The sequence below is a fragment of the Chenopodium quinoa genome, unplaced genomic scaffold (genome assembly GCF_001683475.1).
Source record: "Chenopodium quinoa cultivar QQ74 unplaced genomic scaffold, ASM168347v1, whole genome shotgun sequence".
NCBI classification, from domain to species: Eukaryota; Viridiplantae; Streptophyta; class Magnoliopsida; order Caryophyllales; family Amaranthaceae; genus Chenopodium; species Chenopodium quinoa.
Window position 1 is genome coordinate 248197 of NW_018745566.1, and position 15674 is coordinate 263870.

General features: G+C 39.5%; 1 protein-coding gene across 2 annotated transcripts in view; it reads left to right on the forward strand.

Annotated features, from left to right (window-relative positions):
• Positions 1-14025, forward strand: part of LOC110716209 (probable serine/threonine-protein kinase SIS8) — a 31610-nt gene extending 17585 nt beyond the window's left edge. Inside the window, exons 11-13 of one of the 2 annotated variants that reach the window (XM_021894829.1) lie at positions 11914-11963; positions 12243-12419; positions 13554-14025. In XM_021894829.1, coding sequence (XP_021750521.1) covers positions 11914-11963; positions 12243-12419; positions 13554-13665 — 339 coding nt within the window. In that variant the 3' untranslated portion in view covers positions 13666-14025. The remainder of the gene's footprint in view (positions 1-11913; positions 11964-12242; positions 12420-13553) is intronic. The other variant, XM_021894830.1, reaches the window with a different exon arrangement.
• Positions 14026-15674: the final 1649 nt, after the last annotated feature.

Genomic DNA, 15674 nt, shown 5'->3' on the forward strand with positions numbered 1-15674 from the left:
AAAGTACCGAATACGGAGTAGAGTAAGAATTTAAAGTTATTTCTTACTAGGCAATAGCTTTTAAAGTCCTTACATTTAAGAGACTAAATACATTTTCGATACACCTCTTTTTTTTTTTTTTTTTTTTTTTTTTTTTTTTTTTTTTTTCTCTTTTTGGCTTAGAAATTAGTACGTGTAAGCTGTTTGGGTGGTTTTGCCTAATACTCCTTCTGTTTTTTAAAGTATCCCATCGTGACATGACACACATGTTGAGGCAAAACTTTGATCAAATAAATATATTTTTAATTATATAGAATGATAAATATAACAATTGAATATTAATAATCTACTCATTGAGACGATTCCAACAAATACCCGCAAGACTATATTTTTTCTTACTATGTATGTATAATTCACAAACATTAGTCAAAGTATGTTTAATGAATAGTGCCAAAATGTTCAATGGGGCACTTAAAAAAGGCGGAGGGAGTATAATAATAGACTACAAAAATGGTTAAAAAATATAAAAAATATCAAATTACTAATTAAAATTTAGACACAACATCCGCAACCCATTCTACGATAACCGCATCATTTCCGTTATTGTAACTCATGACCGTTACCGATATCGCAACGGAAACCTCATTTTCGATAATTGATGATGACTCACCATCTCAAAAATCCTAGATCCGCCACTGCTTGGACGTTATTTAATAACCCACTCTTGGACGTTAATTATTTGAGACTAAACCCTTAGCATACCCGGACACTAAGGGGGGCTGTTTCGTTGTCTAGAGGGAAAGGGAAAGGGATAAAGAAAGGTATACTTGGGAAAAGGAAAGAAAAAGCCCTACTTGTTTAATGTTGTTTGTTTAGATTTAAGTAGGGGAATGGGAAACAAAAATACAACAATCAATCCACAATATTACAATCTTTACCACACCAAGAAGACTTCAAACACAATCATTGATCCCAGTCTTTTTGGGTCACCAACAACTAACATCGGCCACCATCACCCCACCTTTTGGTGAGGTGGTGACCACCTATAAGATGACTTCCACCATCATCCCCCTTTTTATATCTTTCTTTTCACTCTTCTTCAAATCTTGTCTTCTAGTGGGCAGGGAAAGAGTTCCGTGGGGTTATAGGCGGGTTGGAATAGGGTTACAAGTGGGTTGGATTGCGGTTTTGTGAGGTTATGGGCGGTGGTTGGGTAAATTTCGTGGAGGTTGATGGTGGTGGTTTGGTGGATTTGTGGAGTTTAGGTGGGTTATGTAGTTGGGTGGTGGGATGGTGCTGGTGAGGCCGGTTATGGTGAGGGTGGATCTGGAGGATGGAGGTAGATGTATGGCATTGGCTAAAGAAAGGGAATTCAAGTACCTAGAGGGGGGTGGGGAGTCAACCTAGTAGACTTTGGGGGAATGGGGAAGGTAAAGGAAACATCAGCCTACCCTTCTCTGGATACCCTGAACCAAACGCTCCATAAGAAATGATCATAGTGTTAAACTACTCTTGTAATTAAGAATAAGCAAAATAAGCAAGCGACGAAGCTGAAACTGAAATTGAAAACCCTCTCAAGTTGGTTCTAGAAACCTGGAAAAACTATGACTTTGAGCAAATTAATTAATTGATGAACCACTTTAACATGATGCAGTTATGTATCTGAATTTTAGGTTTGACGGATAAAGTTAGACCAAATTTAATTTAATTTATAAAATTAATCATGCCCATAAATTGTTAAGATTAATTAAATAATTAATCTTTAATACACACTTTGATTTTGTATCATTCTCACCTTCTTTGAAAGAAATTGCTGCTTGAATTTTACCTAATCTCAACAGCAAAAATCAATCAAAACCTCAATACTTTGTACCAGGATTCACGAACCCCCAAAAATGATTAAAAATTGGAGATTCAACATTACAATTTTAAATTACAATTTTACCTTCACACCCAGTAACAATATCACTCTTGTCAAGTTGTCAATCCCAAAAGTATTGATCAACTAATCAGGTGTAGGGTCGAATATAGTATCGAAATCATTGACGAACATCTGTTTTTTGATGACCTAGACAAGGTGTACTGACTACTTAAATCCGTTTTAATATTTGAATCATGTAGATCAATTTGCACCACATCTAATACCACTATAGGAAGACATGAATTTTCCTCTTTGATTTCCTCCTCGTGAGCATTCGCACTAACTTGAACCACAGCAAAGTTTTCTTAATTGCAAGCATCTCGTACAAAAATAGGTGAATTTTTTTTTTTTTTTTTTGAAGACAAAATAGTTGAATTATTACAACTAGGATAATCTCCATCTTTGTAGAACGATTTACTAACTGTCATTCACATACATTCTTATTATGATCCTTGAGTAGCTAATGTCCTCTTTAAACCATTGCAGCCATTGAATTTGAGTAATATATGTTGAATTAGTGCATTGGAAAGTATAGTGACCAAATCCTTGACAAAATGGGTACCTATTAATCTTAGGTACAGTACCCTGCCTTGCAAATTGCAAGCAACCTAATTTTAGGCAAATTGGAAAAGTCGCGAGTTTATGAAAAATAGGCTCTCGAAATTTCTCCCGAAGTCTGCTTGATTTGGCACGAATGCAATTCTAGGGGAAATCAATTAATACTTCAAACACAATTGGTGCAATCCCATCGGGCAGGTTGCCTGATCAGTGGTGTGCCTCAGTCGTATGCAACCAAAAATATCACAACTAAGCTAACTGCAAATAAACGTAGTTAGGGAAGTCGAGTTCGAATCCACAGGGAAAAAGGGACTAATAACTGGAAACCTAAGTGGAAATACTCTAGGATGGTAGTAACCTAAGTAACGAGGGGGGTTTTCACGAGCAATGATGATAAATGAACTAAGTAAGAACAACGAACGTAATGAATAGGTAATCAATGAGAAGAACGGTCTTGGTTATGCGAAATCCACTAATGAACATACAAATTGATCATAGAAGTCTCCTCAATCAAGCTCTATTGAACACCTTGTTGTAGAATTCCTAGATTCTAAATTCTCATAAATAGTTAGAAATAGCAAAGCGCTCCTTTCTAACCCTTTCCAATGCACAATTCAATACAAGCGCTCTAAATTATCCACAAGAAGAAAATAAACGGAGAAATCAACAAGGATTGAATAAATTAACACAAGCGGTCTAATTTCTTCAATAATATTATTCCCTCTTCAAGTTATCAACCAAAAGCATGCATCAATAACCTAAAGTTGCTACTTTGGAAAGATTAATTAGATGCAAGCGAATCCAATAATTCTAACCTAGCAATTGATTAAAGCAAATCATGAAATTAATTCAAGGAACAATATATATTCAATAGATATTAAGAGAAGAAAGATCTCACAATTCGTAGCTAAAAGCTTCAATCTTTAACCAAGAATCCGGAAGATTAAGCTTCCATGGATTCTAATTCCAAAACAAAGAATTCTGAAAATTCCAAGAAAACCCTAGAAAGCTTTTTTTCTCCAAACTTAATTCTCCTCTCTTCTCCCTTCAAACTTAATTAAAACTAAGCTATTTATATGTTTCTATATTTTAATAACATAACACAATAATAATAATAAAATAATATCCAAAACACGAGCCAAAACAAAGCCAAATTGCTGAAAATTAACCAAAACAGCCCGAATTTCTGCCAGAGCCGCTGCCAGCTGCTCTGGACCCGCTGGCAGCTGCTCTGGCAGCCCCTCACTCTGGTATACCCGCTGCCAGCGGCTCTGGCCAGCTGCCAGCGGCCCTGGCAGCGGTTCCTGCTGTTTTCGCCTTCTTTCCTTGCTTCTTCTTCTTGCTTTGCTTCACCTTTTCCTCAAGCTTTCTTCCTTGCTCTTCCATGCTCCATCACAACTCTCAAATCACGAGCCAAGGTCCATCCTTCTTACATAACTCTTCATTGGTTCCCGAGCTCACTCACTCACTTATACTCATAAATCCCGCCTTTTGCACATAAGTGAGATCACAGCCCAAAACTCACAAAAGCTAACAAAAGTACATATAAAGCATCAAAACACACCCTAAAATGCTTCTCTCAACCCATGATAAGAAGGCTTATCAAATTCCCCCATGCTTGAACCTTTACTCGCCCTCGAGTAAACTTAGAGAATAAAACACATCCTCCTCACTAAGGTTCAAAACAGAAGATGGTGGAATCAAACTAGCTCTATGCACTCAAACTCAACAAAACATCCTAGTACTTATCAACCAATCACAATCACACTCCCCCATACTTCACACTTTGAATCTCCCTTTTTTCTTATTTATCAATTCATCCCCAAAATCAACTTGGAACGATAAACGCATAGCCATGAGTATGAATATTCTCAACCGCCTAAAGAAATGAAATTTTTGATAAAATTGGGCAAACAAAAACTCAACTTAACCAAAAATCTCATAAAAACACTTCCACATTCAAGAGTGAAAACAAACAACTCATGCTCTCAAATTCCTAAGATGATCAACAAATTCCCCCAAAATCTCAACTATCTCCCAAAATCACCAAGATGAAACCTACCCCGACACCTCCTTATATCTCCTCCCCTTATGACACCGACTCCGGCAAATAGATGCGAAATTTCCTTGAAAAATCAAATTCATGAACATTTCTCTCTTTTTTCTCTCATTTTGCCTAGGAGCCCTTTCGGGTTTTCATCCTAGCCTCTCATCTTTTTCCAAATCTCACTTTCTCACCCACTCATTAGCCACTTTTTTGCTTAGGTCGCCCTTTCGGGTTTTCAACCTAACCGGGCCCCCATTTTTGCCTAAGCCGCCTTTTCAGGTTTTCGACTTAGCGGGTTTCTTTTTCTTTTTTCTTTCTTTCTTTTTTTTTCATACTTTTTTCTGTTTTTTTTTTTTTTCAAGCTTGCTTCATTGAACCACAATTAAGATAGTTATACAAAACATGAAATCGAGATAACTATACAAAATTCAAAGAATATATGCAAGAATTTCTTCCCCCCCCTACTTGAATGAAGCATTGTCCTCGATGCAAGAACAACTACAATGAAACCAAAAGTAAGGGAAAAGGAAGAAAATCGTTACCATCTCAATGAGAGGGACCTCCAGAGCCAGAAGAGCCGGCATCGCCCCGAGAAGCACGCCTCTCGGAACGACGCAAAGCACGGGATGCCAAATGATCCATGAACGCCTCAGTTGGAGGCTCATACTGCGGATACTGAGTGGTGTAAAACCGACTCATGCTTCTTTGATATGCAAGCAGCTCGTGCATCCCATCGCACACCTCCTCTAGTCTATCATCCACATCAGCCCTCCATCGAGGCCAATCATCGTGCTGCACTCCAGCAGCATCCTCACCCCCTTCCTCATCAACAAACTCTCCGCCCATATGAACATCGGGATTCTCCTCTCCCATGTTCTCAACTATGATTTCAGCATCTCCCAAATAAGGAGCAACATCCGGGTCGGGCGGAAGGAAAAAGTCTGCAGCAGTAGGGCCAAAAGGTAATGCTCGTCCCTCGGGACGAGGAAGTCTCAAATAGTTCAAACCCTGCGGTCCGTATCGCCAGAAATAACTACCGGCGACGGGGGAACGCGATAATAAACCGATCTTGACCAGAGTCATGATGTTATATGTCAAGTATGTCGAATCTACTGGCACAAGATTCGCGGGGGGTGGAACATTTAAATAACAAGCGAGCAGGGAGACCATACCACCCATGCTAATGTGGCCACTTGAATTTGACCGCACTTTCACACAGCTATCTACAAAAATATCGACCCAATTGGGGGTGCCGACACCCTCAGGGGTCATCGCCCACAAATAAGATAATGTAGCCTTGGGAACCTTAGTAGCTTCTCCTTGACATAGTATGGTGGACGAAATAAACCTATGAACGAGTCTAAGGCATGGGTGAGTGATCTTGAAGCTATGATCACCATGAGGGTCAACTTCACAACCAGTTATAGCCCTCCAAAATGTTCGGGACGAGTACGTGCTATAATCACCCCAATGGTTCACCAATGGGGGTGCATCCCAACCAAATGCCATTCGCATATCATCATAAGACACAACATAATTCCTATTATTCAAATTAAAGGATATTTGATCACGTCCTTTAGTAAGAGTTGAAAGGAATTCATAGGTATACCTGACATAGGTGGGGGCGCATTTGGTCATGAAATTCTCCAGACCCACTTTCCGTAGCAAGAGCCGCACTACTTCCTCCATGCCTAGCTCTTGCAAAGCTTCTAAGTCAAAAAACTTGGTGCATTGCACCGTTCGTCGTGGTTGTTGAAGCTTAGTCCATATCCCCTTCTCCTTGGAATTCAACCGCATACCCATGAATCCATCCCCTCGAGGCAATGGAGGTGCCTCACCATGACTAGAAGAAGCACCTTGCTTCTTGCCCCTTGGGGGTCTTGATGGAGATGATTCTTTAGACCTCTTGTTGTCCCTTCCCATGACTTTAGTTGTATGCTTGAATCTTCACCCTCACCTTCAATTACAAGAAGTTCACGTTGCACAACCTCACAACCACTCAATGTCACCCTTGGAATCAAGAGCAAATGGAAAACCTAGGTTGTATTTGTGAAGGGAATTGATGGAAGGTAAGGATTTGGGGAAGGAGAATTGCTAGGGTAGATGTGGAATTGGAGTGTGGGAGTGAAAGAGTAGAGAGAAGGAGGAGAAAATGTTTAGGGTTGATGTGAATTGGGGAATAATGAAGGAAGAAGATGGAAATTGGGGGAAATAAGGGGAAAAAAATCGGGGAGAGCTGTAGGAGCCGCTGGTAGCGGCTTGAGGCCCGCTGCCAGCGGCTCTGGCAGATTTTGGTGATTTTTTTTTTTTTTTTTTTGTTTTTTTTTTTTTTTTTTTTTTTTTTTTTTTTTTTTTTTTTTTTTAGCTGAAATTAACAAAACGTAGAGGGGGGGCCCGCTGGCAGCGGCTTGGGAGCAGCTGCCAGCGGCTAAGGCAGACAGAGGGGTTCTGGGGTGCTGGGAGGGCCGCTGGTAGCGGCTGCAGAGCAGCTGCCAGCGGTTGCAGCAGCACTTGCTCCCCTTTGTCTGTTTTTTTTAGCTGGTTTTGCTGCTTTTCGCGCGTAACAATCGCTCCCGAGGCCTCCCCTACACAAAAACAATAAAAAGAAACACTTCACATCACCAAAAAAAAAAAAATAAAAAAAATAAAAAACAAACTACGAAAAGAAATGGGGAAAAGGTTTCGATCGGGTTGCCTCCCGATTAGCGCCTTTGTTTTACGTCGTTGGCTCGACGCGGCTCATCCCACTTCGCTACTCCATTGATGGCTCGTAGAGATCGATGCACTCCACGTTCTCGGTTTTGAAACCCTCGAAGTAGGGTTTGAGCCTTTGGCCATTGACTTTGAAAATCTTATCGGTCTCGAGGCTTTGAATTTCAACTGCTCCATGCGGATATACATTCACCACTTGAAAAGGGCCCTCCCAACGGGACCGAAGTTTTCCCGGAAATAATCTAAGTCGGGATTGATATAGGAGTACTTTTTCACCGACTTTAACCTTCTTCCTAGCAATCATCTTGTCATGCCACAACCTATTCTTTGCTTTGTGGTATAAATGGGACAATTTCTTGCCCGGAATTGCAGACGGGCCGATTGTTGAACCTGGTGGTATAGGTGGAAGCTTGGAATGTTCATTCAATTCCCCCACCTTCACCTGCACATTAGTAGGCATAGAGAAATCCAAGAAATCACCAGATACAACATTAGTTATAGGTGTGAGGAACTCATCCCCACGATGATTGTTAGGAACATCATGCACCATTGGATCGACAACATTAAGAGAACATAAAGAATGAGTGTTGACAGGATACTTTATGGAATCATAAATGTTATACCCAATTGCTTTCCCATCAACCTCCATAGTCAAGGAACCGGTAGACACATCGATTTTTGTTTTAGCAGTCTTCAAGAAAGGTCTTCCTAACAAGATGGGGACTGCTTGTTTGTCATGTTCCATGTCAAGCACATAAAAGTCAGCAGGAAAAATCAAACCATCAACCTTAACCAACACATCTTCCACCACCCCCTTAGGATACACATTAGACCTATCCGCTAACTGAATCACTACCCCAGTTCCATGTAAAGGTCCAAGTTTTAAAGATTTAAACAGGGAATATGGAATAACATTAATTGATGCACCCAAATCCAACATAGCTCTATGAAAAGTGGTGTCCCCTATTGTAACTGGAACAGTAAACATACCAGGATCACTACATTTTTCAGGAAGTTTCTTTTGGAAAACTGCAGAAACATGAGCACTCACTTTCACTTTTTCCTTCCCTCCTAACCTGTGCTTCCTCTTTATAGTACACAGTTCTTTCAAAAATTTAGCAAATCGAGGAACACTTTTTATTAAATTCAAAAGGGGAATGTTTACCTCACACTTGCTGAATGTTTCATAGATGTCTTTGTCTTTCTCATACCTCTTTGTTTCTTTCAAAGCTTCGGGAAAAGGTGGTGTGGGTTCATAAGATGGAAAAGTGGGAGGATTTGCTACAGCTTCATGTTCCACTTCCTTCTCCTCAGCTCCAATCAACTCTTCAGCCCTCTTAGTTGCAATTTCAGTCTCTTTCAGCTCCTTGCCATTTCTCAATGTAATAGCGTTGGCTTGTTGCTTAGGATTCAACTCCGTTTGAGATGGAAGTTTTCCCGAATCCTTAGCTTCAAGTCTGCTCACTGCACTTGAAATTTGACTCACTTGACTTTCCAAATTCTGAATACTGGATTTGGTCTCTTGCTGGAATTGCACCATGTTTTGCTGCATAGTAGAAACATTAGAAGTTAGTGATCTAATCATTTCATCAGTTGACATATCATTCGAATTTGAGCTTTGGCCTTGAGGTTTGGCCAATGGTGCCCTATATTGCTGATATTGCTGCTGGCCTTGAGCATTTTGCTGTTGTTGTTGGTTCCCCTGGGAATTCCCATATCTCAAATTTGGATGATCCCTCCATCCTGGATTGTATGTATTCGAATATGGATCATATCTTCTCTGAGGACCTTGCCCTTGGAAACCCATTGCATTGGCCTGCTCATTCTGTTCCTCTTGTAATTGAGGACATGCATCAGTGGGATGTCCTGTGGAGGTGCATAAACCACAAGCATTCAGTTGCTGTGGATTCCTTGAGTTCACCATGAACTCACGCATCATAGAAGTCAAATCAGCTACTTGACTCTCTAACTCAGTTGTATTTGAATTTGCTGCATTCACCCGGCGCGTGGGAGTTCTCTGACTGAACTGCCTAGAATTCTCTGCTAGCTCTGCAATCAGCCTAGTTGCATCTCCTGGAGTCTTATTCACTAGCCCTCCACCACTTGCTGCATTCACCATCCTCAAATCATCATCTGTTAGACCTCCATAGAAGTATAGGATGAGGTCTTGATCGGAATACCCATGGTACGGACAACTAGCACACAATCTCTTGAATCTCTCCCAATACTCATACAAGGACTCATCTTCCTTCTGATCCACATTGCTGATAGCTTTCTTAAGGCTTGCAGAAATAGTGGCTGGGTAATACTTCTCTAAGAAACACTTCTTCAAACCTGCCCAATTTGTTATGCTCCCTGGGGGAAGATAGTAAAACCAATCCTTCGCTGCATCTTTGAGAGAAAAAGGAAATGCTCTCAACTGAATTTGCTCATCAGTCATCCCAATCGGTTTCATGCTAGTACATACCACATGAAATTCTGCCAGATGTTTATTTGGATCTTCACCCTTCATGCCATGGAATGCCGGCAATAGATGAATTAGACCAGATTTGATCTCAACATTAGCACCTTCCTCCAACTGCTGATATGCGATGCACAACGGCTGTTGGTTCAAGTTAGGAGCTGTTAGCTCTCTCAGTGTTCGATTTTCTGCCATCACTTCCTCTTCTTGAATGTTGAAGATGTATGTTGATTCACTGGGGTTTGTTCTTGCCTCTCTTCGCAACCTGGAAATATTTCTTTCAATTTCTGGATCAAACTGCAAAACTTCTTTGTTAGCAGAACGGGTACTTATCATACCCTAGCGAACAAACAAAGAAAAAATAGCTAAGAACAATCCTAAAATAAATTCTACTAAGATAAACAATTAAACGGTAACGCCTAAGTCCCCGGCAACGGCGCCAAAATTTGGTGTGCCTCAGTCGTATGCAACCAAAAATATCACAACTAAGCTAACTGCAAATAAACGTAGTTAGGGAAGTCGAGTTCGAATCCACAGGGAAAAAGGGACTAATAACTGGAAACCTAAGTGGAAATACTCTAGGATGGTAGTAACCTAAGTAACGAGGGGGGTTTTCACGAGCAATGATGATAAATGAACTAAGTAAGAACAACGAACGTAATGAATAGGTAATCAATGAGAAGAACGGTCTTGGTTATGCGAAATCCACTAATGAACATACAAATTGATCATAGAAGTCTCCTCAATCAAGCTCTATTGAACACCTTGTTGTAGAATTCCTAGATTCTAAATTCTCATAAATAGTTAGAAATAGCAAAGCGCTCCTTTCTAACCCTTTCCAATGCACAATTCAATACAAGCGCTCTAAATTATCCACAAGAAGAAAATAAACGGAGAAATCAACAAGGATTGAATAAATTAACACAAGCGGTCTAATTTCTTCAATAATATTATTCCCTCTTCAAGTTATCAACCAAAAGCATGCATCAATAACCTAAAGTTGCTACTTTGGAAAGATTAATTAGATGCAAGCGAATCCAATAATTCTAACCTAGCAATTGATTAAAGCAAATCATGAAATTAATTCAAGGAACAATATATATTCAATAGATATTAAGAGAAGAAAGATCTCACAATTCGTAGCTAAAAGCTTCAATCTTTAACCAAGAATCCGGAAGATTAAGCTTCCATGGATTCTAATTCCAAAACAAAGAATTCTGAAAATTCCAAGAAAACCCTAGAAAGCTTTTTTTCTCCAAACTTAATTCTCCTCTCTTCTCCCTTCAAACTTAATTAAAACTAAGCTATTTATATGTTTCTATATTTTAATAACATAACACAATAATAATAATAAAATAATATCCAAAACACGAGCCAAAACAAAGCCAAATTGCTGAAAATTAACCAAAACAGCCCGAATTTCTGCCAGAGCCGCTGCCAGCTGCTCTGGACCCGCTGGCAGCTGCTCTGGCAGCCCCTCACTCTGGTATACCCGCTGCCAGCGGCTCTGGCCAGCTGCCAGCGGCCCTGGCAGCGGTTCCTGCTGTTTTCGCCTTCTTTCCTTGCTTCTTCTTCTTGCTTTGCTTCACCTTTTCCTCAAGCTTTCTTCCTTGCTCTTCCATGCTCCATCACAACTCTCAAATCACGAGCCAAGGTCCATCCTTCTTACATAACTCTTCATTGGTTCCCGAGCTCACTCACTCACTTATACTCATAAATCCCGCCTTTTGCACATAAGTGAGATCACAGCCCAAAACTCACAAAAGCTAACAAAAGTACATATAAAGCATCAAAACACACCCTAAAATGCTTCTCTCAACCCATGATAAGAAGGCTTATCAATCAGGCACGGACCTCTGGTATCAATTCAGGTTTTGGTTATAGTTCAGATGTTGGCTGACTGATTCCATTCAGGTAATCGTGTATGTTAGTTTTTAGGCCTACCTCCTAGGTGCTGCACTTGCCCGTACCTAATATTCTTTGGAAATTGCATTGTTCTTGGACAAAACACATGTGAAATGATTTGTGTGTGGCTATGTGTCCTGGCCAGTACCCTTGTTTTTTGGACCTGCCAATGTATATTATCATTCAATATTTCTCAGCGTGGTCATTCTCTTTCATATGTTTGCTGTTTTGGTATTCTTTTATTCATCACATGCATTTGCTGCATCACTCACACATTTCTTGTGAACTTGGTATGCAAAGAGTTAATTGAAATGTATTTACTTGCTGCAGGCTGAATGGATGGCTCCAGAAGTGCTTCGAAATGAACCGTCTGATGAAAAGTATGTCCTGTGTCTTAAAAATAATTCGAAAACCTTTAATATGCACCTTTAGTTTAGCACATTGTTTTTTATCTATCCCAGTCTCAATTCTTAATTTTACTAATCTGTTTATAATTGTATTAATTTTTCTCACTTGGACCTTTTGAGAAAATAATATGCGTAATTTTTAAGAATTCATGTTCCCTAATTTATTTCTTTTTCCTCTTCACATTGACAAATTTTTTGAAGGTATAGTACTTATAAGATTTAATCCATCATCTAATGACTTAATACTCGTAGGTGCGATGTATATAGCTTTGGAGTTATACTTTGGGAGCTTTGCACTCTCCAGCAGCCATGGGGAGGCATGAATCCTATGCAGGTGGTTGGTGCCGTTGGCTTTCAGCATCGGCGTTTGGACATTCCAGATGATATTGATCCTGCAATTGCTGATATCATTCGTAAATGTTGGCAAACGTGAGTATATGATTGCAATTATTTTGCTTTTACTGAAGCATTCTTCATTTATTTGGAGGTTTTATAATTTAGTTATAATTTTTTTGCTTATCTTTGATTTACTTGCTACTTATTCTGGTTGCGTTATTCCAAAGCTCCAATTACCACTATTATCTGATTGCATTTGATTACTTGATTAGCTGTCTTTCATTTGCTTACGTGTGTCAAAATGTTAAGTGAATTTCAATAAATAGATAAAAGATGCACTAAATTTCCTCTCTTGTTTATTGAAAAACCTAATACTGCATCCCTAGCTCCCTGGAATCATTTTCAAACAAAAACTTAATACTGAATCTTCAAATAGATGCTCCACAATGAAGTGAGGGACTTCGATTCATGATTTGTTGTTTAAAAGCTATATTGTGTGTTTTATAAATGTTTAATCTAGAGAGTTATTTACATGGTGGTAGTACTGATATTAGTTCTGATGTTTTTGAAATGATAGGGCCCTGGCTAGGAGTGTGTAGGAGCTATAATATTTAGAAATGCACTTTTTTTTTTGGGATAGAAGTGGAGGAGGTTGATATTAGTGTCTTAGAATATGATTTTGCATCCCTAAACCCGATAAGACTGCAAAAAAAAAAAAAAAAAAAAAAAAAAAAAAAAAAAAATTGCTGGTTGATCAACCATGGATTGATATGAGCTGAGTTGAACCCTGTTTGGTTGATCTTTTTTGTGATCATTTCTCATTCGCTTCTCCTATGTTCAAGGTTCATTGCTTTTGCTTCAGCTCTAATACTTTGTCAAATGCACCTTGAAGCTTTTTTAGTTATATACAAACTTTTTGTGTCCTTTTTCTGCCTTGGTAAAGTTGGAGAGTGGTATAAAGGAATTTTTTGTTCATGGTATAGATTTCCCCTGGAAATATTTTTGAACAAAAACATAATTTACAGTACTTAGGATACGCTTGAGTGTGTTATCTTAATAATGACGATTGAAGTTGATCTGTGGAAGCTCTTCTATAAAAGAAAGAAATGGTTTAACATGAACCACTAATCAGGCTGCGTCTGAAATTCACTTCCAGTTATGCCATTAAATTTTGTTTCTTATTCGTTTTGCTATACAAACTAATTTTATGTGAACTCAATGTTCCAGAGATCCAAAATTGCGACCTACTTTTACTGAGATCATGGCTGCATTGAAGCCGCTTCAGAAGCCTATAGGTCCACAGTTGCCAAGACCAAGTTTGTCAAGAAGTGGTGAATAGGAGAAATAGTGATCATGGATCAGCAATGGCTTTTCACTCATGAAATTGCTCTTTCTGATGGAATAGAGTGTGGCAAAATAGCATGTTGCCTAAAGTTTGAGGGAAATTCCTAGCAATCTGGGAAAAAAAATTGTACAAATGAGACTGGATCAAGATCCTGAATGATATATACCCCAAACTTTAGATAAATATGATTTTTTGTACGTTGTCTTCTCATGTGATCCTGATTGCTGTTGTGACTCTCCTCACTGCCTCTCTCTCTCTCTCTCTGGCGGTTAAAAGTTCTTGAATATTATTGTAATCATTGAATTGATTTTGATTTTCAAGGGTTGATATTAATGATTTGCTAATTGGGATGACTTTCGTGGGCCTAAAATAAATTTTTAGTTACTATACTAGATTAAATAGCAAATTTTTAGGTAGACCCGAGTCCTGGCTGGTTTCACTACAAAACGATGTCATTTTGTCCTGTTTAGGAAGTTTTGTCAATTAACTGATTTGAAAATGAACATTTATGGATTTAGAAATGAACATTTACATATTTAGAAATGAATATATTGCATATATATGATTCTAAATGTTATTTATACGAATGGTATTTGTCCAATAATATATTTTGATCAACTCATTAACATCATTTGTTTTATTTTCAATAAGAATTAGTAAAAAAAAATTTTTATTACATAATATAAATAATGGGAAATTCTCAACGGCGACCCCAGCAATTGCTACGCACCTACGGTAACCTCCTTTTTTTTGGATTATACGAAATGACCTTAGTTATCTTGATTCTCCTAATGATGACATTAATGATGTTGTTTTAACATAAAATTAAACCATGGTTAACCAAAATAGCGAAATGACAGAAATGCCCCCTTTTATTTGACAGATTTTATTTATAAAAAAAAATTTAATAATTAAAAGAAAAAAAATCAGAGCCCCTTCCCCTCCCCATCGCCACCTCCACTTCTCCTTCTCCGGCGACATCAAGGCCGAGAATTCTCCCATCACACTAACAACATAGCACCAGCCACGCACCCACACACGCTACAGCCACCATTCCACCGCTACAACCACCAATTCTGTCAACAACAGCCCGATACTAGCAGCTTCTGCTCGCCTCCCCTGCTCTCTCTCAATTCACCAACAACACACAACAATTGCGCATCACCACTGAAGCCCGCAACCTCTCTTCACAACGCAAGCAGCAGCGAGCAACCAACAAGCAATTCAGCCCCTGCAGCACCGCAACAACATCAATCAAACCGCAAGCCAGCAACATTAATTTCTCCCTCACTCGGCCAGCAACCGATTGCTCCAATCTACCATCAACAACCACAATTCGACCGTCAATTACTACAATTTCGGTCACCAATCGCAGCAAGGACTTCAATTGATGCTCCAATTCAATACCTAGATGGTGCGAAATAGTTGGTGATGGTGACGATCGAGCGGTGATGATGAATGGTTGGTGATGGTGCGAAATTTGAGTGGGTTTGTGGGTTCATGGTTGCTGGGTACGTGGGTGTGTCGGGCTGGGCGCGCGGTGACGTTTCGTGGTTGTTGATTGGGTGGGTGTGTTGGGCTGGTGGCTCTGTTTTACGGCTGCCACGATGTGAGTTGAGGGTGTTGCAGTGCTTGGGGAGAGAGGTGATTGGCTGCGTGGATTTGTGAGGTGGTGCGTTTGTTGAATGACAGCGAGTGAGTGGTGGAGGTTTGCGGTTGCAAAATGGTGGCAAGGTGAGGTGGGATTGTGTGGTTGTGTGGGCTGGTGTGTGAGAGTGGGGCCGCCGGCAGGTGGTGGGAGGCGGGTGTGGGCTGGGTTCTTTGTCGGTAAAGGGGCTGTGCTAGCTAGGAAGGAGGAGGGTAAGGGGAAAGGGTGATTTCATTTTTTTTCTTTTTTTCTTTTAAAAAAAAAAACTAACCATAGTTAATTTTAATTGACTATTTTATGTTAAAATACCCTCATTAATGTCATCTTTAGGAGAAAAAAGAAAAATAGTGTCATT